General features: G+C 36.3%; 1 protein-coding gene across 2 annotated transcripts; it reads left to right on the forward strand.

Annotated features, from left to right (window-relative positions):
• Positions 1-1,263: 1,263 nt before the first annotated feature.
• Positions 1,264-15,721, forward strand: LOC105042849 (uncharacterized). Of its 2 annotated transcripts, XM_010920189.4 has the most exons (8): positions 1,272-2,076; positions 2,574-2,619; positions 3,906-3,955; positions 4,123-4,164; positions 8,515-8,628; positions 13,729-13,807; positions 15,309-15,380; positions 15,468-15,721. In XM_010920189.4, the coding sequence occupies exons 1-8, from the start codon at positions 1,487-1,489 to the stop codon at positions 15,513-15,515; spliced, it is 1,041 nt and encodes a 346-aa protein (XP_010918491.1). In that variant the 5' UTR covers positions 1,272-1,486; the 3' UTR covers positions 15,516-15,721. The 2 variants fall into 2 exon arrangements, with proteins under 2 accessions (XP_073112597.1, XP_010918491.1); XM_073256496.1 differs by lacking the exons at positions 13,729-13,807; positions 15,309-15,380; positions 15,468-15,721 and adding an exon at positions 11,304-13,722 and having other exon boundaries at positions 1,264-2,076.
• The last annotated feature ends 10,825 nt before the right edge of the window (positions 15,722-26,546 follow it).

Consider the following 26,546-nt stretch of genomic DNA (forward strand, 5'->3'; position numbering starts at 1 on the left):
CTCCCATGAGAGATTTGTCTGAGATTTACAAACCTGCAATGAGTATTAGGATTGAGACAGCCTAGATCTGAAGGGTGACTGCTCATCCCAGGATAAGACTCTTTCTTTAGAAGGTTGCTTGAAACCGACTTTCGATGCACACCTTACTCAGGGACAAGGGTATGGAGCTTGCGGTGGCTTGCCTGATCTGCGGACTAGAGGATGAGTTGATGGCACATACCCTTCTGTGGTGCCTGAGAGCGAAGATGATATGGAGGAGGATGGGCGATCAGTCGTGGGAGGTGAGCAGTGATCCTTGATTAGACTATTTTCTGGATGTGATCCGTCGGAGTACTGCTAAGAGGGCTACCTGTGCTTAGGGGATAGGATGGTGTATGTCACCTACAAGATCTAGCTTTCCAGAAATAACCTGATCTTTGATGTTGAGGTGGTTCCTGCTCACCGCATGTTGGAGAGGATTCTTTGCTTGGCCGTTGAATATAGTCGCTTCGACACTACCAGCCCATACCTTGATGCCTCCGATTTCTGGAGCCTCTATGCTGCTCCCACAGCAATCTGGAGGATTTTACATTTTTAGGGGGCCTTCTCTTTTAAGATATATCAAGATAAACTTTGACGACAGCATGAGAGATGGTGGGGGGTGGTATTGACTTTGTCATCTAAGGACATGATACTAAATTACTGGTGGTAGGAGATCACATCTTTTTGAGCCTTATATTCTAAGTGTTGAGCTTCACGCCGTTTGGGCTGACATTATCTTTATCTGATAGCAACTATGGGCAGAGATGATCATTATTGAGAGAGACTATACTATCATGATAGATTAGTTTTGGAGCAATATGATACAGTCGGGGCTCATTCATTTTTTTTTAGGATATTGAAATCTTTTTTTGTGACTTTATTATGATTTTAACATAATTTTTTTTGAAGATGAATAGTGCCATTAACCGGGTCTCCTTTCATGTGATTGAATATATTGACGACTGTATCTCACAGGATCAGGTCTATCTTTGAGTATTGTGGGATGTCCCGTTTTTTAATTTTCTGGAGTATATTCGTACTATATCAGTGTGAGCATTCGTTTGTACCAAAAAAAACAAAAAAAAAAAAAATCTCGTGATCTTCAGCTGCAAGCCATCTTACAAGCACGGCGCGCAAGAGAGCGTCCAAAGAGACAAGGATGCCGCCAAACCAGCCCTAAGATGATTATGTCACGTGGCAACTCTATACCCATGATTTAACCACCATAAGACCCCAGGATCATAAATCAGCAACATTATCGACAAAAGCGATGTTAATCAGCCAAATCATAAAATCGAACGGTCCAAAGAGAAGTCCGTAAAGAAATCACTATCTTGTGCTTCTTGCTTCTTGCCGCCGGTGCCGAGCTCTTCTGCTGCTCTATTTAGGCCGAGGACCTCCATCTCCTCTCCTGTAATCATCCCCTACCAAAAAAAAATAAAAAAATAAAACCCTAGATCTAGAAATGGCGAAGGATCGGAACGGATCGATACCAGAAGAAGAGGAGAAGGAGGACGACGGCCGAGGCGACGAGCCGTCCTCGAGAAGAGATCGAGATCGCCACAAGAAATCCAAGAGGAAGAAGGACAAGAGCAGCAGCGACGATGATTCCAGCGATTCCGGCGACGATAAGGTCCGAGCAAAGAAGAAGAGGAGGAGCCGGAGCTCGAGGAGAGGCTCCCGTCGGAGGGGTCGTGGCTCGGAGAGTGGTTCCGGAGACGATGATTCCTCTTCTTCTGATTCGTATTCGGATTACTCGGAGAGCGAGGATTCTGGGGGAGAGTCGGAGTCGGAGAGCTCTTATTCGGACTCAGAGGAGAGCGAGGGGGAGGCGAGGCGGCGAAGGAGGAAGGAGAGGAGGAGAAGGGAGAGGGAGAGGGAGAAGAGGTGGAGGAAAGAGAGGGAGAGGGAAAAGAAGAGGAAGAGGGAGAAGGAGGAGAGGAGGAGGAGGAAGAAAGATAAGAAGAAGAAGAAGAAAGAGAAAGAAGGGGCCATGAGGGGGGCGGTCACCAATTCGTGGGGGAAGTATGGTATCATCAAGGAAATCGATATGTGGTGAGTGTTTATAATTGCAAAATTTCTTCTCTTTTGTTGATGGAACCTGGATCGTTCATTCTATATAATGGTGAATTTGTAATTGTACGGTCATGCACTGATTTGATGTAAAAGAAGTTTTTTTTATTTGAACAAAATTTCCTACGGATGCAGTTAATTTAACTATTTAACAGTCAAGTTTTTTTTTATCCCAAGCATTTATAAACACCTGTAACTCTTCCTTGGATATCACAATCTCATGCGGTTTTTTGAGATGCAAAAATATATGTTTATGTTCCTGATTGTTCTATTAGTACCTCTTTGCAATGTTATACACGAGCTGGTTAAATTAATTTTATCTGCAATGCAGTAAAAATTTATTCAATTGGTGGGTAAAGGAGTGACATATAAGGTATAAAAATAAGTTCTCTTTCCAACGCAATGCTCTGAATTGTCAGCATATTTATTAATTGATGGATACTGGATATATTGTCTGAATTCTTTGTATCTTTTTGTAGGAATAAACGGCCAGAATTTACTGCATGGTTAGCAGAAGTGAAGCAGGTACTTCCTTTATGTGCTACACATGTTTAACTCCTTCCTGTTATGCATTGTGATTACATCAGGCGAAGGCATTACAAAGAGTATCTTTAATATTTCTTCACGGTTAAACTTTCTTTTAATTCTTGGGTTGCATGTTTATGTTGCCATTTTGACTTCTTAGCTTATGTTTTGTGCTTTTGAGATGAATACGGATGCTTACTTTTGCATTCTACACTTGTTACAAGTTGAGAGGAGCATAGAATTGTTGTTTCTGAGTACGAGCATAAATTGTATAACTATTAGGATAGGTGTGCCTACTTGTGACTGACCTCTTGGTTTTCTTAGTAAACCCTTCTCTTCTTCTTAGTCACCTTGGTCAAGAATTTGGAACTAGTTGTAGAGGTTGATATCATTATGAGGAATGCTCATAAGATGTTCTTTAACTTCTTTTGATGATATACTGGTCATTTTAGCTGACTCTATAGAGGGAAGTGGGCTTTTGTTTTTTTTTTTTCTTTGTCTACTTGAGGGTGCATATTAGTAATTGAGTAAATTTTTTTATTGACATCAGGTCTGTGGTAAACCACCTTATTTATCAGAAATGGAACTTTATTGTTTTTGGTCGTTTCTGTGTATGAATCTAGTTCTGTTTATGAGCAAAAATAGCAGTATTTTATAATTATGCAGATTTATGTGACCTGTTGAACTTTTCATTCACAGCTGTGAAACTAATTTTACTCCATGGAGACAAATCTCGATCATACTCGAGTTCAATCACGAGACGGGTATCTGAGACAAGTCATGCTTAACGTGCCTAATTTGTGCAAATTGTCCTGACGCATGTCAATGCACTAACAACTTCTTATTGCTTCTCCATTTCTCCCTAAGCTCTTCATGATTCTTGGAGATTTTGGAAACAGACTAAAACAATGGGCAAAGTCTTGAAAATTAAACAGCTGTGCAAAGGCATTAAAATCATTTTAAGAAGCTTTCATCTTTTGGTCTTTAGATTCTTTTTAACTTTTTGCCCTGAATTTAACTTGTTTAATTTGTGGTTTATTTTTTTTAACTCTTATGATGAAGCGATTCCTTCATTCAAAGTTAGATGGATAGATTTAGCACCAAAAGCACAAGATCCATTATGTGTCTTTGTTAATCATGCTGGTATTCCAGACAAAAGGAAATTTGCCATGTTTTTTTTACCTTGTTCGATAATGTTTTTTTTCACCTTCACGATGACCTGTAAAACTCTTCTGGAATTCGATAGTATCCCTCAACTTTTTAATTTCTTTATATATGAACTGCAGGTGAATTTGGAAACATTATCGAACTGGGAAGAGAAGAAAATGTTCAAAGAGTAAGCTATAAAAAATTATTTAAGATAATTCTATTCTGTTGGCTGTGTTTTTGAAGAGTTATGGGGAAATACTGTAAAATCATTCTGTAGTTAAATTTGTTCTGTACTTTTGGATATGTCAAGAGACATTGCTGTTTTTGACATTATTGTTTTTTTCTCTTTCACAGATTTATGGAGGATTATAATACTGCTACATTTCCATCCAAAAAGTAAGTCTCTTCTCTAAATTTTATGTTACAGATGAAAGATAATTTCATCTGCATTAATGCTTAAATGTTCTAACAAGATACATTTTGTCCTTTTTTGTGTGCAAATATATAACTATCTCTAATATCTTTGACCATGCTATAGTTGTATATAATTGCAAAGTTCGCTTTGGCTTTATTATATTACTCTATAATATTTTACTTTGTCTTTTTTTTCCCCCTCTTGTGTTGACTATGTAAATGAATATGGCATGGCAGATATCTTATGTAAGTTAAAAACTGAATTATGAAACATTGTTTAAGGCTATATTCCTAAGCATTGCATACATCTCAATGATGAACACACATATTATCTGAACTATGACATTGCATGCTATGTTACCTCATTCGTACTATGTGCTAGTCTTCCATCTTTTGGGGTTATTAACAATCCTTCAGTTATGATGTGAGGGGCGGTGGCTTTATGTCATTTTCTGCTTCTTTGGTAATTCATCATAGGGTCTATGAATCTTCAGGGTTGCTTTTATATCCAGTTTTTGCTTTTAATTTTGCTCTAGTTTGCTTTATTTTCGTTGTTAGTAGGTTACTTGTAGGCTGAGATCAGAAGATCTCAGACCTTGTTTGATGGCTTGATAAGGTGTGACATTGTAGCAGTGCTGTTCATGCTACAAAAATTGTGAAAAATAACTCTTAGTTCATGGGGTTAGTTTGTTAATTAGTATTAAGGATTTCTGTTATTTATGAAGCCATTTGCGAGTCATTATACTGCTGTTCTTGGAGATTAAAACTGAAGAAAGTCTTCCAGGTGCTTGCTTACCTACTCTCTGTCTCTGTGTGTGTGTGTGTGTTGTTTGTGTCACCTACATCCTCTCCTGTTTGCTCTCCCTATCGTCCTCTTTCCCCGTGTTCTTACACCTTTTCTTGTCATCATTATTTATTATGCTTTAATTTTTTTCTATAATCTCATTAATTCTGTTGTCAATCCTTTATTTGATATGCAGCCTTCTCACATGACTGTTCAAAGATTGATCTAATTGCTGTCTATTGGTAGATATAACACTACCGAACATTGATCTTGTGTTTGTTGCACTTTATTGTTGAGATTCTGGATGTAGAAAATTCAGGAAGATATTGAAACCCTAGTTCTTGTTTTGTGCCATAAAATTGTAGAAATCCCTAATCTAGTGGTTCAAGTGCTATTATTAGGTCTCATTGCATGCTAAAGTTTCTGGACTATATCCAGAAATCACCTAAGAAATCCTAACTTGTCTACCAAAAGGGTCTCCAAACACTCTTTCTTGCAGTCATTGCCCTCAGGCTGCATCATTTGGCCTCCATCATAAAAGTGACGTTGAGTTGATTGGTGAAATTTGTTCTAGTTGAACGTGATGTTGCTTAAATGCGTTTACAATTGATCCTTTCAGACAGCTTGCGAATGCTGCTGTTTTGTTTAGGGATTTATATAGTTGTCTGACTATGTGCACCACCTAGGAGTTTGTCGCTTTATATTCTATTGCCAGATATGCTTTATGCTATGAAGCAATTTTGCTTGCTTTATTAACAGTATCATGATTGCTAACAATTGTGTCAATTCTGACTGTGCTGGAAACTTGAGTTTGAGCCTTGTTAGAGAATCTTCTTGTCAATTCATGATTTAACTTAATTCACCAGATTGATTGCATAAATTCCTGTTTTTCTGTCTTCTTCTTTAGCCGATTATTGTAGTCTTGCCCGGAAAACAATTTTACTTGCAGGATCCTTCAGTTCTTGGCTTTGAGGTTTCTGTTCAGAATTTTGTTATTACAGTTCTACCACCATTTGGCTCATCTTTTAACTTGACAAAGACCTTTACCAAGCACAAGTTTGCAGTAGCATGAGTAATGCCCTTGTCTTTGCATATTGTGCTGTTCTAGCAGGCTTGGTGGACTTTTCCACCTCATGGGTTTTTAAGCTTTAGGATTATTATTATATGAGCTTTCAATGCTTATTGTTTGTCCATTCATTTAGCCTTATTTACTAATCCATACGTCAATGAATCAAATGTTTTGTTGATCAATTAGTTGACCATACTTCATATTTTATCCTAATCAGACCTTTTTATGTGTTAGAGGACTAGTATTAGCTTTATGTCATCTTGAAAATATAAATGTGCCACTGTGAGTCAGATTCCTTTAGCAAGAATTGATCTCTATATTTTTCTTGTAGTGTTGAAATTTTGTGTATAAGGCTGCTAACTATCCTTGGATCTCACATATTGCACCATTGCTCTTATCCCTAAATGATATCCATTAGCATTAACCTCTGTCCCAACTATCCCAGGTTGTCCTTATGAATCTTTCTTTTGCAGTAATTCCTGTTAGGGGGCAACCCTTGCCATTGCTGCAAGCTTTGCTCGATCGTTTATCATTGGTCCCAACTTTAGCCATGTTACTTTTGGTCTTCTCCTCGTTTGCTAACCCTATGACATCTCCTTAACAGGCCAACTCAGTTGTTTGTTGAACATGTCATGCTATCTCATATACTTATTTGTTATTTCTTTCTCCAATAATGCAACTTCTATGCCACCTAGAGGGTACTAACTTTGTCCCTAGAATTCCCATTTGTAATAAATACTTATCCATCTCAACCTGCTTATTAATTTTAGTCTTGGTTTTCTTGGCTTGCTTTCTTGCCTGGAACTTTGAAAGCATATAAAACTATGGGGCTTATCTCAAAGTATGCATCGATCCCACAAACATTTCTCTAGTTATTTGCTCGACTCTTAATTTCACCAGTTATCTGCCTAACTCTTAACTTAGATAGGTGGTAGTATATTTTCCCATTGTTTTACATCCTGAATCCAAGATAATGAAATTAACCGTCCCACGATTATCTCTTGGACATGCATTTTGATTTGTGCCTCACTTTTTGTTTCAAATAACACTTAGTCTCAAACTTTTATCAGTCAATGAAATTTCATTTGCAAGTATCATCGCCATATTCCATTATTTCAAATATAAATAATAAGTTCTCATCTGACTAGTATAGACAGACAAGTTTTACATTCATCCTTGATGCAGGCCCAGTGTAAATGGAACTTTTATGTCAGCATGGTTGCTTTTCATGCTTGTCACTTTTTTTACATACATATCCACAACGATTGAGTGCATCATCCTAGCCCATCTTCCTTTCTTAGGGCCTACTAAATTACCTACTGTGATACTCTCATATTCTTTCTTCAAGCTGATAATGATGATTGGCAGATTCTCTGTTGGCTCTGAATCTTTCTATCCATTGCCTAACTAATAAAAAGTTTCATGGGTAACCTTAGCCTAAACTCAGATGTGTCTCTGACATTTTCTCATGATTTAAAATTCTCTTCCAATACGCTGCTCATAGCTTTTGAATTTGGCTTATGATTTTAAAGTAATTTAGTAAAATTTGTATATCATCCTATTTTTATCAATTCAAAAAATTCTTTCTTGAGGAATGGGCTTGGAATCTTTGGGTTGCAGATGTATGTAATATTATGATTCCTATAGGGCCTTTCATACAAGTGGGAGATTCTGATGTACCTCTTCAATTATGATCCTTTTTAGTCAAGCACCATACCTATTAATGATGCCATTAATTCTGTACTCTTCCTTGGTTTCTTACAAGATCAGTAAAATTCTATTATTATCATAACGTAATCATCATCACTATTGTTGAATTAGTAGAGGTTACCTTAAATACTCCAATCTGCAAGTCTCAAGTCTTCTACGGAAACCTCGTTATTAAATTACTGAAGGAAAAACATGCAGTTTTGCATGACAAAGGTGATTAGAATTTCTTGAATAAAGTTTGATCCAAGTTTAACTTTCCCTTGGCATGTTTCAGTTTCAATTTAGCCTCTAATGTTGCATGTTGTTCTTCTGTTATGGATGTCAGACACTTCCAACTTGTTATTATATTATGGATGTCACTATTAAGATAAAACATTCTATTCAGAAAGCACATTAATATTTTTATTCTGTTGCACAATAATCTTGATGCCAGTGGTTATCTTTCCAACTTTTCTGATATATGGGCCTATTATGGATATAAAATGCCCTTTCCAGAAATATGAAGGCCTCAGTGTTATAAGCTCCAGTTTTTAGTTACTTTTAAGAGCCTCCAAAGCAAGGCTTCATTTTTGCATCTTTATTAAGTGTTCTTGTATAAAATTATTATGTGTGGATGAGCATTAATGTATGAGGGAATACAAAAATGAGAAATGGTTGAACCTCACTTCCTATAGTCAAGTGGAATTGAAGGTGTGATTTTTGGAATTGTTACTACAAATACACCCATCTTCCTAACAAATTCGGTTTTCTGTTGTTACCATTGTTGCAGATACTATGATTTAGATGCCCATCATCGACGTACGATGGAAAAAGAAAAGAAAAAAGGTTTAAAGAAAGTCCAAGAAACGGAGCGTACAATTTTTGATGATGAAGAACAACGTCGGTATGTAGTTGTCTATTGAATATTTCCCATAAAACATTGTGCTGTTTTGTCATTTGATAATTCCAGTTGTCTCTGCAGTAAATAGCTAGTGCAGCAGTTTCTTCTTACATGTAAATTAAAGTTATAGCTTTATGCTGTCTGTTCTGAAAATTTCTTATTAACTGGCCGTGGCAGTTTATTTGATAATTAATGTCTTGACATGAACCATCAGATCAAGTGCGTATTATGGAAAGATGCAGCTACCCTTCCCACATGGGATGTGGATATATTTGTAGGAATGAATTATGCAACTGTATTTTTGTATATGATCTTGAAATTATATTCTCCTAAGAATTCTTGTTAGATCAAAACAACATGATCGATTGGTAAGAGTAAGCAATACTTTTGTTGGTAGATGCTCTGATGGCAACTGATGTAGGACCAAATAGGTATATCCTGCAGTATGCAAGAGGACCCATGAAATAGGTCCAACAAGTTTTTTACTTAAATTAGTCACTTGCTGTCCAATATCTGATAATGGAGCAACAAACAGCTAACTTTTGTTTTCTAGGAAATTAAAGGATCAAATACTTTTGCTCTCAGGTTATATGAGTAAAGGAGGATGGGGGAGATCAAGATCTAGGGCTTTTAGGGCTCAATCAAATAGTTCATGATAAGCCTATAACCAGAATTCAACAATTAATGCACACAAATTTAAAGACGCAGCAAGACTTTCAGCTCTGAACAATCACACAATAGAGAAATTAAGTATAGAAATCCCAATTGATATTAAAAGGAAGATGTTACCATATCAAAACTACCAAGTGTTTCTATGCAATAATTAAGTACTAATAGAGATATCAAAGGAAAACTAAGATATGATAATAATCTAGAAAATAATAGCAGTGAACAGTTAACAAAATATGATACAAAGAGTTGAGTTAGTAGAGTAAAAAGGTGAAGAAATATGGGTTATAGGGAAGGGAGGGATAACAGTTGGCTGACAGCCTTCTTTCCTTACATAGAATTTTCCAGCATGCATGATTTTGGATGCCCAAAATCAAGGCACGTTGATGGCCACTAAAATCCCTCATTTTTCTTAGGTTGAGTCTGTCTAGGACTTTTACGAATATAGAGGCAAATCCCTTCAAGATCTTTGCTAATTGACCAACCTATCTGACCTCTATTAGGGCTCCTGAACAACATGTTATTATAGCACGTACTATTAATGTGAACATTAACTGACCTTTTATTAACATTCAAAAAAACAGCTTGAGAACAATGTATCAAAATAGAAACTAAAAGTTAGTCAATCATGAAATAATTTGGTCATTGGATGAAATTCTAGTTGTTCCTTGCTTCACAGATGTTCCTTTCAGCAGACGGGGGCTGAAAGTACCCTGATTGCCAATATCCTCATGATCTTATAGCCCTCTATGAGTCTGAACAGCCATCTGTTGCTTTTGGAGCTGATTTTTGTTCCCTGTTGAACCCTCCCTTGGGCATTAGTAGTCGATCTTTGATGACAGCTGCATCAATTCACCTCTCTTGGAAAAGCTCACCCTGTCAAGTTGGGGGAAGGGATCCAACAAGCTATCTCCACTTGAGCTGACATGTAACAGAAGGAATATCCGGGCAATCTGTTTTAACTTCATTTTTTGAAGATCCTTGGTGGGCACATTTGTCATGTAGGACTCTTTGTTGAAGACTGTATTTGCAAAACCATCATGCTGTAATTTCTTATAGAAAACCTGCAGTTTCTCTAGGAGTATGCAACCTTTTAATTGGCAGCAGATCACACTACATTGGGTCCACAAGCCCTCCAATTGAACAAGTGACCAAACACCTCTCATGAACTTTGAAATTGGTGCACCCCTATCTTGCAGGGATTTGGGTGTGGCTTGGCCTTCAGCTTCAACTTATGAACAACATTTTTGACTACACTGATTCATCTCCCAGAAACGAGCATCATGGTGAATAGCTGTCCAGTGCATCATACTCTTCTCTGGAAAGTATTGCTTCACCTCTAATCTACGTGATCATCTTCTCGATGTGTGGTGAAAAGTGGTTGGAGAATGATGCAATGCTGTACTTCTTCATCTTCACTGTTGGTTCTCTTATCTTCACCACTTTTTCCAGCTTCAGGGTGGATAACCTTTTCAGTCTTCTATTTGGGGCTGGAATTTACAATAAGTTGGGCCTTATCAGCAAATGCACCAGCTGATCAGGGCATTGCATAGAGGTGTGGAGAAGTGGCCAAATGCTTTGTATGCATCCTCGAGCCATTGAAATTCTGATCGTCTTCAATATGAAAGCAATCAGATTGCTAAGGCCTAAGAGAGGTTTTCAGTGGCTACAAAAAGAACAGCTTCTAAAGCAATCAGATTGCTATTCGAACCCATGGAGTGCTGGGATCGCAAGGTTTCTTGGGAGTTGGGGTATTTTAGGGCCTTCCTTGCTGCAAGGAAGATTCATGATGCTAGGCGCAACTGCAAGAACCTCAAATTTATTGCTGATTGAGTAGCTTTTAGTTTCTTTAATACATTGTTTTTGAATTGTTTTTTCTGAATGTTAATAAGAGGCTAGTTATTGTTCACATGAACAGTAGCATGACACTAATTCAGCTTATTGGATCCTAGTGGAGCTCAAATGTGTTGGTGGATTAGCAGGACTTTCTTGTGATTTTCTTTTTTCAGATTAGGAGAGGATTGAGGGTCTGATTGGTCTACTATGCAGAAGTCATGCATGCTAGAAAATTTAAGGAAAAAGGGAAGTTGTCATTCAACTGTTCTCCATCCCCTATCTTTCATAATTGTTCCCCACTTTCTTGTTTTCTCTTATCTACTAATTCTGCTCTCATATTATGTTCTATTAACTGTTCACTGCTGTTATCTCATAGGTTATTATCAACTTTCAGTTTTCCTTTGGTATCTGTGATAGACTGCTTGTACTTAATTACTGCAGCGAAATACCCGGATTATCATGTTTCAGTTTTCCTTTGGTATCTGTTGTAGACTGATTGTACTTAATCCCTGCACTGAAATACCTGGTAGTTTTCATGACGAAGGATCTTCTTCTCTATAGTTTGACTGTTTAAATCTGGAAGCTGCTGCGCCTTTTTATGTCCATGTGCACTAATTGCTGAATTTTGGTTATAAGCTTATAGTGAATTATTCAATTGAACCTCGAAAAACCTGGATCTTGATTTCTCCCATCATCCTTTGCTCATATAACCCTAGACCAGGGCCATTTGATCCTCTGTTTTCCTAAGAAATAAAAGCTAGTCCTTCCAATCTCAGAGCTTGGATAGCAGGTGACTAATATAAACAAAAACCCTGTCAGACCTATTTTGTGAGTCCTCATGCATTAGGCTATCCCTATTTGGTCCCACATCAGAAACCATAATGTTTTGTACAGTATGTAGGAATGAGCATGTATGATGGGTAAAATGGACAAACAATTGGCAAAGTTAAGTAGCTACAACAATTTTGAGTCAGTTGCCAATTTATAAGGGTTTTTTCCCTTGTCATCTCTAGAAAGCTTCATGAGCTGCAAGTATGGAAAATTCAATGTGGCTATGTGACTTTGAAGGTGCAAATTAGAAGGTCTGCGGAGGACAAAGCCCAGGAAAAAAAATAACATTGCGGTTCACATATGGAGACAAATTTCCTCAAATAAAACCACCAGTAGGATTAAACTCATTTTGTATGCTTAGTGTGCAAATACACATCTTAAAACAATCTGGAAGATTAATATCAGTTGAAAGTGGAGATTAACTAGGATGGTTGTTCTTTAGGGAACCTAAACCTAATGGGGTCAAAAGTGGTTTCAAGAGTATTGTCAATGCTAAAAGGCCATTGGGTGTATAGTGGCAAGTGTTTTGGAGGCAATGCCTTTGTAGTTATGTTTGGATTACATATGGTACCTAGACAGAAATGGAGGTGCGAAGGGATTTTATGATCTTCTAGGATGGGCAAACTTAGTTAACGAGCCAGGAAATGTCAGTGATATTTGTTGTTCATCTTGTCTCATTGAAAATCTGCAATCAGAAAGATTTGCTATGCACCACTTTGCTTGAATAGGGTCTGTGAAGGGATGATTCATGTCTGACCCTCTCAATTTATTTCAACTGCTATGCGCTGTTCATTATTACTAACTTCCTACTACTTCAACTAGATCCTGGATTACAATGTTAAATTAGCTTTTTGGAGAAACCTGACATGGTTAAGTTTGTCTCTCCTTTAATTCCATGGATAACAAAAGAAAATAGCTTGAAACGTGAGTTATGAGAAATTTGATCTAGGGTTGGGGGGAATCTGTGTTCCAATAATTTAACTGCGCATAAAAGGGATGGATCACTTTCGGTTGCTTGATGAATAGTTCATCTTGTGTCTTTTTTCTTTTTTTATCTTTTTTCTTACTAAGTGAGGAAAAAGGCATAATATACAGCAAGAACTATCATCTCTCAATCAATAATATAATAGTAATAATCTGTATTATCTCCATTAGTAAACTTAATGATGGACTAGATGTCAGATAAAGAGTAAGCTTAATGATGGACTAGATATCAGATAATGAACCTGTCGTCAGCAAATTGGCTTAAGAGATTAGCATGAAGCTGAAGAAAGACAAAACATTGGTTAAAATTTTAAAATCTTTTGTTTAAGGCTAGTCAGGCTGTCTTGTTATGTAGTCATGCATCAACAAAATTGGGTTGTTTATAAAAACTTGTTCAGTATGGAGCCAGGGTATGGAATTACTCTATGCCAAATGGATTATTATTTATCAGTATGACGCCCATAAAGGTGATTTCCTCTGCTTCTTATATATGACAATGAAAGTTCTCTAATGCAATGATATGATTGCTATATCACTTTTTGTCATATATTAGATCTGTATATCCTTCCTACTTTGTGCATGTATGCCAGATAGACTCAGCATCCACTCTAAGCTGTATGTTTGTATCAGCTAGTAAAGTTATGCGCTTGTACACACATGATTCCAAATATTAAAATTCTTATAGATGATATTTCATTCTGTGCTATTTCCTATTCAAGAAAACCTTTATATAATTATAGATTGGTTAGTTTGGGCTAATATTTAAGTTAATTATCTTTGCAGACAAGAATTGCTGAGAGAGCGTGAAAGACAGAAGGAGGAACAGGTGGAGGCTTTAAAGTGCTCAATGCAAAGCGGAATGGTAAGAATAACTTATATCATCCGTGATTTATAGCCCTGATCCTTTTGAAATTAAAAACGAGAATTCATTATTCTGGATTTTACACAATAGTTCACTTTGTTCTATGAATGATAATAGCACTGCTATTTCAGTAGATCATTGACTTATTTGTTTTATGCTAAATGAAGAATTCATTTACTATTGTTGCCGGTGCACAAGCATGTTACCTGCTGATGAGGGCTGTAAGTCTGTAATGTATAAAACTCGAGCACCAACAGACTCAGGCCTGCTTTAATAGTCCTTATCAGCAAGTTTTGGTTGCCTATAGGGTTTGATTCAAAGTGAAACCTTCATTATAGAACATTATCCTCAATATGTTCCATCTTTTGTAGGTCAGTAAATCTTTTTGCTGTATGTGGAAACCTAAAGGAGCCCTCACTCCTTGCTGCTTTTAGGACCATCAAAAGAATGAGCTGTTCGCGAAAAGCTTTTGTTTATCTTGAATTTTAGGTTTAGTGAATGTGCCAAACATGATATATTCTTAGCACGTTCCCATCAATATGGCTCAAAAAATAATATGTAAATGTTATACAATATAGCACTTATTAATTATTTATCAACTAAAAGTTAATTTTATTTTTATTTCTAACTGCTAGCAAATTTAATTTGGAGGAAATACATCTGGTCGCTATAGTTGTACCTAATAGCTCAAATATTTATTTGCTAGTAGATAATGAAGCCATTATATTTATCTAACAGCTTATTTTAATGAGCAGAAAACTAAGGGCACCCAACTCTTCTCTGCTTTCCCTTGAATGTTCCAGCTGCTGCCAACCCTCTACTTGTTCTCATCTCACCTAACCCCTCCTCTCGAACTTTTAAACAAACCTCTCCCTTCTTTTCTGGGAGCTTTGTCATGTTGCCTCCTTCCACCATGACCATGGCTGTCAAAGTTCTGATCTATGGACTTGTTCATGATAAGAGAAATGCGGATTAGCGGGATGAGTGGGAAGAGATGGAGGATTTGGGTTATCCCTTTTTTTTTCTTTTCTCCCTACCTTCGGTTTACCTGCTTGGTTATCATTGAAATGCTCAGCTTGGTTCAGTGTTTTTAGATAATTCAAGCCAAGCTCAGGCCAGCTTGACACCTAATGAGCCTAGCTTGAGCTCGACTTGATCTCAAGCTAGCCCCAAACAATTTTAAGCGGAGCTCATGCTGACCTAGCTGACTTATGTTTGGCTTGTACCCTGAATTGTATCTGGCCTTTCCAGATAACTTTGTTACACTTTTTCTTGAAAAGTTCCTAGGTATCCTGTAACCTTGTGGAAAATGTACAAAATATGGAGAAAATGAGAAAAAAAAATTGTTTTGCCCCCTGCTCAATGCAATTAAGTTTTTTCAACAAGACTTGACCAGAAATCATGGATGCAATGCTGAAGCTTTACTATCACGGAAATAAAGCATCTCCTCTTGTTATCGTGTCAAAACTTTTTGCTTATTTCTAATTCAATGAATTCTTAGGCTCAAGCAATGAAGGAGCAGGCTCGTTTGAGGGAAGAAATGATGTATCAGTACAGGCTGGGAAACTTTGAGGTAAGTGCTTCGTAGTAGTGATTATTATACTCCACATTTTAGCAGGATTACGTATCTACACTTATCCCCCTGTTTTTGCTACCATAGGCTGCGGCTGCAATCCAAAGAAGATTAGATCCAGATGCTGCTGCATAAGATGTTAGATCTACAATGGACTTGGACCTATCTTGCTTAATTCATGTTGAATGCTGTTTTGTAATCAGGGTTAACAATTAACTTATGCTAATATAGGATAATCCTTCATATTCAGTTTTAAGTAAATTTGTTGCTGTTTTGTAATTAGGGTTAGCAGTTAACTTATGCTAAATATAGGATAATCCTTCATATTCGGTTTTAGAAAATTTGTTACTTTTTTTTTTATCTCTGCTCCCCTCCGTCACATGGCTTTTAATCTCAAAGCACAATCCTGCACACCCTTTTATCGGCATGCTAACATGTCCACAGAATACTTGAGTTCAATATGCAATGGTTTACTCTTCGAGAATGAAGTAGTTGATACCTTTCAAGTTTCAATCAAGTGATTCTGATGAGCTTAGATAGCTGGGTAGATTAGCTGTTCCACAGCACTGCTACAGAACATGTGATTTGCGATTGTAAGACTATCTGCTGCTGTCCCAACTTTAAGGACTTCTTGACCATCAACCCAAAATAATTGGACTGGCATCCATGTGGAGCGGTTGAGAAGTTATATCCTAAGCTGCTCTGATTTTTGTCGGCACTTTACAGGTTCAGATACAGTATGCTTTGCTGAGTAGTATTTCGAATAGCTGCTCATGGGGTCAGTCTGGATGTAGTTGCTGCTTGCATTGAAGGCATGATTTATCTGGCAGATACCTACATAACCAGCTGGCATGCATTGCATGATCATTGTCAGCGTTGAGGAGCAAAGTTGCTAATCCTCATGAGCTGCAACACCAAGCGACATGTTAACACCAGGTTTTCTAGTCATTGCATCTTTCTGGTGTTGGTTGGAAGGTGGTGATATTGTTCAGAGCTTTATAGATCACAACTTACAAAAATCATCTGTAACTGTTATGTGAGGTATCCGTTCCCACATTCTTGGAGCTCTGAACTTGATGAGGAGGTAGTGCAGGTATCCTCAATGGACTCGGAAAGGAAGCATCATGGCGAGCATACCTGCTTATTTTAAATGAAAAAGACCTGAAATTATCAAAAAAAAAAAAAAAAAATGCTGTCATTAGTGTTATCCCTCCGCATAATATACAGCATTGAACCTAGTATAGGCCTGCCGCCTCTCTAGTTTAATCTCTAGAGATTCTGGAAATGTCCGACTGACCTGCTGCTCAAGATCTCAAGAGAATCCATAAAGATGGATTTTTCGATATTCGCAAGCTGCCACCGACTCAAAATATCAATGCATTCGCTAAAGGGTTCATCTTCACTTTTTGCCTTGTGGAAAGACATGCTCTTGGTAGCCAATAGGAGATGGCGATAACCTTCCATCTAATAGGATTTTTCAAAAAAAAAAAATGTGGTTATGACTAGTATGTTAATCTTTTGCTGAACGGCCCCTCAGCATATTTTTGAAATTGTCCAAGGTTTAACTGACTAAAATAAATTAGATTGCCTCGTACTTTCAACTATGCAGCAAGGTTTTGTGACTTGCGATCGCATGTGGGAATTGCAGAAATTTAGAAATAATACATCGAAGTACTTAGATAAGCAAATAGGATGTACTCGAGAGGGCACATTGGCATCATGGCGTGTTTCCAGAATCCTATAAAATTGTAAATGAGCGCGTAGAAAAGATCAGTATTTGGAATTGCGAATAGTAGATATAAAGGGCGTACACAACCTTTTCCATCTTGAGTTCTTCTGCATGTCCCTGCAAGAGTAGTCTAGCCTCCAAGCCTCAGATACTGCAATTTTTTTTTCCTGAAAGAAAGAGAAATGAAGGGCCGAACCTAAAAGACTTATCAAAAAATAAAAGATTTTCAAGTTTTTATCGAATAAACTAAAGCGAGAAAAAGAAAAGACACTAGCTCCCATCGAGTGCTTTACCTAATTAATTTTAAAAAAAATTATTTATAAAAATAATTTAATTTTTAACTTATTTATCAAATTGATGCAAACAGGATAAAACGTCATTTTGAATGACATTTTATGATGGCCACGTCACCCATCTTTTTTCCTTATTTTTCACGTAGACAACGAAAAAAAAAATTAAAATCATAAAATCAAATGGCATTTTTTAAAATGCCATTTGGAATAGTGTTTTTGAAAATGCCATTCCAAATGGCGTTTTAAAAAACATCATTTTATTTGATGATTTTAATTTTTTTCAAAAAAAATAAAAAAATAAAAATTATAATTTTAAATTTATAAAAAAATAAAAATTATAATTTTGATTAAAATAAAAATTATCATTTCAAATTAGGATCTCCATTTCAAATTATCTTTTTAAAAAAATATTTGAAAAAAAATTGATGTAAAAAATATAAAAAATACCATAAAAAAATTTGAAAAAAAATAGAAATTATAATTCTAAATTTTAAGAAAATAAAAAATTTAATTTTAATTCAAATAAAAATCATCATTTCAAATTACAATCTCCTTTTCAAATTAATTTTTTTAAAAAATATCATAAAAGAAGAAAAAAATAAAAAAAAATAAAAATTATAATTTTGAATGAATTTTAAAAAATAAAATTTTAATTTTAATTCAAATAAAAAACATCATTTTAAATTATTTTTTTCATTTAAAACTAATTTTTTTAAAAAAATATCTCAAAAAAAAAACTTAAAAAATTAAAAAAATAAAAATATCATAAAAAGAAAAAAATGAGAAAAAAATAAAAATTATAATTTTGAATTTAAAAAAAATAAAAATTTTAATTTTAATTAAAATAAAAAATATTATTTCAAATTACTTTCTCCATTTCAAATTAATTTTTTTAAAAAAATATGTCCAAAAAATAAAAAAATAAAAAGTGCAATAAAAAAATCTAAAAAATAGAAAAAAATAAAAATTATAATTTTAAATTTAAAAAAAATAAAAATATTAATTTTAATTAAAATAAAAAATATCATTTCAAATTACTTTCCTCATTTCAAATTAATTTATTTAAAAAACATTCCATACTAATGAAAAAAATACCTAAAAAAAATATGTCAAAAAAACAAAAAAATAATAAAAATAGAAAAAAATAAAATTATAATTTTAAATTATAAAAAAATTAAAATTTAATTTGAATTCAAAAAAATAAAAGAAATAAAAAATGCCATAAGAAAAATGAAAAAAGGGAAAAAATGGAAAAAAAATTAAAATTATAAATTAAAATTAAAAAAAATAAAAATTTTAACTTTAATTCAAATAAAAAATATCATTTCAAATTACTTTTTCCATTTCAAATTATTTTTTAAAAAAATATCTGAAAAAAATTGGTGTAAAAAAAAATAAAAAACATCATAAAAAAAGGGAAAAGAATTGAATTGAAAAAAATAGAAATTCTAATTCTAATTCAAAAATAAAAAATTATAATTTTGAATTTAAAAAAATAAAAATTATAATTATAATTCAAATAAAAAAAAATCATTTCAAATTACTAAATTAATTTAAATTTAATTTTTTAAAAAACATTCCAAACAAAGGAAAAAAATAACTAAAAAAAATACCAAAAAGGGTAAAAATGGAAAAAAAAATAAAATTAAAATTTTAAATTATAAAAATTTTAATTTGAATTCCAAAAAATAAAAAAAATACCATAAAAGAAGTGAATAAAAGAGAAAAAATTGTAAAAAAATAAAAATTATAATTATAAATTAAAAAAATTTAACTTTAATTCAAATAAAAAATTATCATTTCAAATTACTATCCTCATTTTAAATTAATATTTTTATTAAAAAATGACATAAAATAACTAAAAAAATTAAAAATATCATAAAAAATAAAAAAATAAAAAAATTTGAAAGAAAATGCCAAAGAGAATGGCGATTTTGAAAATGCCATCTCTTTTGGCATTTTTGAACCATAAACCCTCCCCAAAAAAAACCCCCTCTCTCACTCTTCTCCCTCTTCTATGACGTTTCTCCGACATTTTCTCCTCTCCGACGGCATGGCGGCGAGCTCCCGATGGCGGTGAGCTCCCTCCTCTCTTTTTCCTCTTCCTCTCTCTCTCCCTCTTTTTCTCTCTCTCCCTCTTTTTCCTTGGCCCATTGGCGACGGACGGCCGGTAGTGGGCCCGCACGCCCCCCCGGGTTGGTCCGTCGGTGAGCCGTCGGCGGCCGCCCTGCCCCTCCCCTTCTCTTGGCTGGCCCCCTCTCTCTTTCCTCTTCCTCTCTCTCCCTCTTCCTCTCTCTCTCTCCCTCTTTTTTCTTGGCCCGTCGGCGACAGACGGCTGGCGGCGAGCCCCCGCGGCCCCCTCGGTTGGTCCACCGGTGGGCCGCCGGCGGCCGCCCCGCCCCTCCCCTTCCCTTGGCCGGCCCCCTCTCTTTTTCCTCTTCCCCTCTCTCTCTCCCTCTTTTTCCTTGGCCCATCGACGACAGACGGCCGATGGTGGGCCCACGTGCCCCCCCCGGTTGGTTCGCCAATGGGCTGTCGGTGGCCGCCCCTCCCCTCCCCTTCCCTTGGCCGGCCCCCTCTCTCTTTCCTTTTCCTTTCTCTCTCTCCCTCTTCCTTCTCTCTTCCTCTCTCTCTCCCTCTTTTTCCTTGGCCTGTCGCTGGCCGGTGGTCCCCTTCCCTTGGCCAACAGTTGCCCCGCCCTGCCCATCTCCTTCCCTTGGCCGGCGGCGGGTCCCTTCCCTTCCCTTGGCCGGCCGCCCCGCCCCATCCCACTCGCGGCAGCCCCTCCCCGACGACGGCCCCGCGACGGCGGCCCCCCCGCAGCGAGCCCCCGACGGCAGCCCCACGGCGGGCCCCAGGCGGCGGCCCCACGGCAGGCCCCGACGGCGGCCCCACAGCGGCCCCCCGACGATGGGCCGTAGCGGGCCCCGATGGCGGCACCCCGACGACGGGCCGCAGCGGGCCCCGACGGTGGCCCCTGACGGCGGGCCCCGGTGGTGGCCCCGCAACGGGCCCCCGACGGCGGCCCCGCGGTGGCCCTCCGGTGGCGGGCCCATGCGGCCCTGCGGCGTCCTTCTATTTCGATCTTTGTATTTTTTATTTTTATCTCATTATTTTTTATTTTTATCTCATTAGATTCAGATTTATTTTAAAATTCGATTCGGTCCTAATTTAAAAATTTTAAAATATATTATATTTCATGAAAACGTAGACCTGTCAATTGATCAATGTAGGATATTTTACGATATTCGTATAAAATATATATTTGATTATATATTTTTGTATGGATACCGTAAAATATATACATTGGTCGATTGATTGTCCAGTTTGGACAGTTGGAGAATTGCATTTAATTCTATAGGTAATTACATTATTCTAATGATATGCAGAGGGTTCGAGAGAAATTTCGGACAGTATTTTTTTTTAGTTCTCCTCACACATTTTCAGTCATGTGGGGAGAACTAAGAAGAAATACTGTCGAAATTTCTTTCGGTCTCTTTTGCGTATCGTTTGATTAATGTAATTAACTTATAGAATTAATACAATTTTTGAATGGAATAAGATCTATCTATACCTATTTATCGATGATATAATACATTTATCATGTAAATCTTTTGAAACGATAAAATAATTAGTACTACTAAATATTTTGATTTTGTCATAAGTTTCTCTAAGAAAATGATCAGTACTCGAGTTCGTATGCTATTGTATTATGATGGAATGATACAGAATGATGAAACTGGTGTGCAGTACATTCACCCTGCAAATTGGTTGATTAAAGTATCTTCATTATTATCACGTCAAGAATTATTGGACCATTTATACAGCAGTATTCCTGTAGACAAAGAAAAATATGAAATAAAATTAAAATAAAAATTTTCTAATCTATCAGGACAGTTAATGCAGAGCAAGTATATCTTAGTTCCAATTGATGACGATGAAGATGTCGAAGAAATGCTGATATTTTTTTTGAAATATTCAGAATGTCGATTTTTAGAATTATATATTGAAAAAGAAGATGTACCGAGCTTTGGATACTATAGTCGGCTTTTAACTCAAGCGGACAATAATGTTGGGCCTTCCTCACCTTTCGTAACTCCTATGGTGTAAATCGATAGTGTTGAGGCCATATTTGCAGAACAATATTCTACTACTGCCGGCCCTAGTTGTCCAGTTATTCAGAGTCCTATGGTGACTTCTTCTGTGTCTTCTGCTATGGTGACTTCTCCTTTGCTAGAAGTAGTGGTAAGTGCGGGAGACGACACTCATATAGAAAACGATGACTGGATAGTCGGTGGAATAAATTCTGATAATCTAGGCTTTGAGTCAGATGAAAGCGAAGATGAAGACTATTGGATGGATGAAGATAGTAGCAGTAATGATGATGATGGTGAAGATGAGAATGATGATGAAGATGTTCAGCCTAATATTAATGTGGGAGAACTTCAACCTCGTTTGCACGAACCTCCATAATTTTTTAACGATATAAATTTAGATGATGGTGGTTGTGTTAGTGCTAGTCGAAGATTGAACTCTGATTATCAGTTTTGGGACTCCTCGATGACTGAATTTTTTAAAGGTCTAATATTTGAGAGTAAAGATTATGTAAGGAGAGCTGTTGATCTTTATCATATTATGAAGCATCAGATATACAATGTAATTCAGTCGCATTCAAAATTATGGTCCGTACGATACGCATTATCAGATAATATTCAAAATTGTAAATGGAGGCTTTGTGCTGTATTGTTGAAAAAATATGGATATTTTCAAATCACAAAATATGAGGATCCTCACACTTGTTTGTTTACGGGGTTGAGTCAAGTCCACAAATATGTCAGTGGAAGGATGATTGGCACACTAGTCCGATATATTATTGAGAAAGATCCCGATGTTAAAGTTGAAGCTATTATGGCAACCGTTAATGATCAATTTCAATATACAGTGTCATACAGGAAAGCATGGTGTAGAAAGCAGAAGGCATTGGTTGATATTTATGGAGAATGGGAGCCGTCTTATGCTAAATTACCCTATTATATGGCTGCACTTCAATATGCAAATCCCGATACAATTATTTCATGAATTTTTTTTCAAACTGTGAATTTCAATATCCGAGTTTTAAATTATATTTTATGGGCTTTCAAACCATCCATCCAGGGTTTTACGTACTGCCGTCCTGTAATCAGCATTGATGGCACGCACTTGTATGGAAAGTTTAAGATAAGATGTTAATTGCAACAGAAATTGATGCAGAGAATGTGATATTTTCATTAGCATATGCAATTGTGGATGAGGAGACGACTGCAAGTTGGAGTTGGTTTCTTTTCCAGCTCAGAACACATATCGTCAAAGATAGAAATGGAATATGCTTAATTTCTGACAAGCATCCAGGTATATTAAATGCCATCGCAGATGAGTCTATTGGATGGAGTCCACCACGTGCCTATCACCGATACTGCTTAAGACATATCTGCAGTAATTTCAATACTCATTTTAAAAATGTACAGCTGAAAAAGCAGTATGGCAAGCAAGAAGCACTCATCAAGTTTGCAAGTTCAACTTTATCATGGGTAGGATCAAAACAGTGAATGAAGAGGCTTGGAGCTGGTTGTCCGAGATAGAAAAGGAGAAGTGGACGTTGGCACATGATGATGGCCTACGCTATGGTGTCTTAACTACAAATTTGTCAGAGATTTTTAACAGTGTTTTACGAGGAGCTAGAAATGTGCCAATTACAGCTTGTGTTCCAATGACATTTTATCGTCTTGTGAAATACTTCAATACGAGGCATGCCCAAGCCTTGAGATATGTAGAGGAGAATTCAAATAATCTTTTTACTCCTCATGTTGCAATTAAGATTGCTGAAGATCAAGTTAAAGCTAACCAGCATCGAGTAACAGCATTCAACCTTCAAAGAGGAATATATGAAGTGCTTATGAGGAGAGCAAGCGCAGGGTTACGAGGTGGAGAAAATTTTCATACTGTTACTTTAGCTGAAAAAAAATATTTTTGTAGAAAGTGGAGCATGTACAAATATCAATATTCACACATTTTAGCTGTGTGTCAAAAAATTACTATACATTTTAGTGATTTTGTGGATGATGCATATACAATTACAGCATATATGAATACTTGGAGCAGTGACTTTAATCCATTATCACATGAAGATTATTGGATGCATACACGTATGTTTAAATATATTCCTGATTATCATCGTTTGAGACCCAAGTAGAAAGGTAGACCAAAGTCAATAAGACTAGGAAATGAGATGGATGATAGGCAAATAAGAAGTAAGAACCATTAGGGTATTTATAAGAAACAGGGTCATGACCGCCACCGCTATCCTAGGATACTTCAATACACTTCAACTTCAAGTAGTGGAAGAAATTAAAGGCTCCGAAGATGTATTTTCGTCATTATTTTATATATTTCTGTGAGATTGTATTTGAATATACATGTTTAATATCCAAAGATGAACTAAATTTTGTGTTTACTTTATATTGTGTGACAATATTGTGTTTAAAATATATTTCTCATAAAATGAATGGCTATCATATTTCTTATTTTTTAATACACTTATGATAATATCATTATTTTAGATTCATTAGTGTATTATGACTTACGATCCGCGGTATTCCAATCCTCGAGACAGCAGTATTCTTACATTGCAGGAGGATCATCGATCACAGACTATTTTAGATGACGGCGTAAGCATTCCAATCCTATTTACTATTTAAATTTTTTTTTGAAAAATCATATACATTATCTGATTATTATATTTTATTGCAGGAGCCCAGATACCTTCATCTACGACGATCCGATGCTAACTTCTGGAGGACAAAGGACATCCCACATAGAGTGCTGGATTATTTACGATATCTTGGATTCTATGGAGTATATCAGATTGGTCGTATACAGATGGACGTTGGTCTTATTACTGCTTTGCTTGAAAGATGGCGTCCAGAGACACACATATTTCATCTTTCATTTGGTAAGACGACCATCACTTTACAGGATGTCAGCATCCTTACAGGACTACCAGTTGATGGTGATCTAGTTATCGGAGTTGATCCCACGCTTATCATTCCGGAGTGGTAGGCTTTGTGCTTGCGATTACTAGGGTTTGAGCCCGACGTCCACTTTTTCGATCATTCATGACTCAGGATTGAGTGTTTGGATGATCGTTATCGATATTTTCATATTGCGGATAATGTACTAAAGGAGATGGTGCAGCAGTATGTTAGGGATCAGGTACTGCGGTTGTTAGGTGGTGTCCTGTTACCTGATGCTTCATTGAATAAGATGAAGTTGATATTTTTACTATTATTAGAGGATTTAAACTTCGCTCGTAGACTCAGTTGGGGCAGTGCAGTATTAGCTTGCTTGTACAGAGCTATGTGTCGGGGTTCTTATGCTGATCAGAGCGAGATTGGTGGTTATCTTGTATTATTATAGGTATGTGAATTAAAAATTTTTATTTTTAATATTCAATTATAGTTCATTGGGTATATCATGTATAATTTTTTTTTAAATTTACAGATTTGAGTATGAGAGTGTATGCCAACTATCAGTCCATTATGACGACAGTTGCTCGAGATGCCATCAGAGCAGCATGATCTTGATGTTTCATTCAGACTAGACAGATCATTGGGATATAGGTATAAAAATATTATTTTTTTATTTAAAATTTATTATTTTAAATTTGATAAAATTTATTTAACATGAGTAGATTGTGAAACAGATGGAATGTTGCATTCAACGTTCATCACGTATCGACGAGAGTGGCACAGATTTATAGGTGCCAGTTGGATATATTAGTTGATACATATAGACGGATAAATTTGATTTTTTTTACAAATATTATTTTACAGTATTCATAATCTATTAAAATTTTAGCTTACTAATTTTTTTTATTTTAACTCTATCAACTTTTGTGGGAGCCATATACAGATGAGATATTGGCTATATTGCTGCAGATGTGTATAGTTGGACATGATATATGAATTGCTAGGGTGCCACTTATTTGTTTTGATGGGGTAGAGTGGCATCTTTTCGATCGTATCCTGCGGCAGTTTGGTCAGATTCAGGACATCCCAGAACAGTTTGATACCAGTCAGGGACTTCATCATATTGATCGACGAGGGAGAGCTCGTATTGACTGGCGTATCAGACATGCAGAGTACATCGATATTTGGGATGCACGTCGAGATCACATTGTTCATGGTGATCCCATTTTGAGAGGTCATTCATATACTGAGGACTACATGGCTTGGTTTTTTAGCATTACAGTGTAAGTCATTGGACAACCTCGGTATGCAGTTTCCGGATACGATGGCAAGAGTTCTGCTATGCATCTTTTGGTAAGACTACGAAAATTAGTTTATATTATTTATGTTATATTTTTATTTTATATTTTACAGTATATTGACTGTTTTATTTTTATTTTTATTTTGTAGACTAATTCTATGTCGGATCTTGTGTTGGACGCTCGTCGTGCTTTATCTACGACTGATGAGGACGAACGGATTCGGATACTGCGTGAGATAGAGAGAACAAGTTTCAAAATATTGGTGGCGATTGGTGTTGATCCATATAGCTGTGCGCCTTGATATGGAGCAGCCGATGCACCAGATATGAGATATACGCCGTCACCATATGTTCTACATATGCCATCACCACATATTCCGCAAATGTCATCACTAGATGCTGCACAGATGCCACCATCTTTTGATCCATAGATGGCAGCATCTTCTTCTTCCTACATCCCCAGATGACATCATTGGGTACCAGTTGGCCACATGAGTATGATACTTTTTTTTCAGGCCCATCCGTATATCCAAATAAGAGAGTTGAGCGGATCGCTCAGTCCGTAGATGATCTGATAGCATCAGTTATTCCTGAGCAGCATGACCAGCAGACCTCCTCCACTGATATAGAGGAGGAGCCATCACAGCAGGAGCAGCCGTTGAGGACCTTCCTGAGAAGGTCCAAGCGACCACGGGCACCACAACATTTTTGTGGGACTTAACCTTTTTTAGATTTGTCTTAGTATTTTTAAAATTTTTATTGTACTATTTTTTGTACACTTGATATTTTTATTCTATTTAATATTATTAATTATTGATTTTATTTTATATTATTTAATTT

This window comes from Elaeis guineensis, chromosome 4 (genome assembly GCF_000442705.2).
Source record: "Elaeis guineensis isolate ETL-2024a chromosome 4, EG11, whole genome shotgun sequence".
Taxonomy (NCBI): Eukaryota; Viridiplantae; Streptophyta; class Magnoliopsida; order Arecales; family Arecaceae; genus Elaeis; species Elaeis guineensis.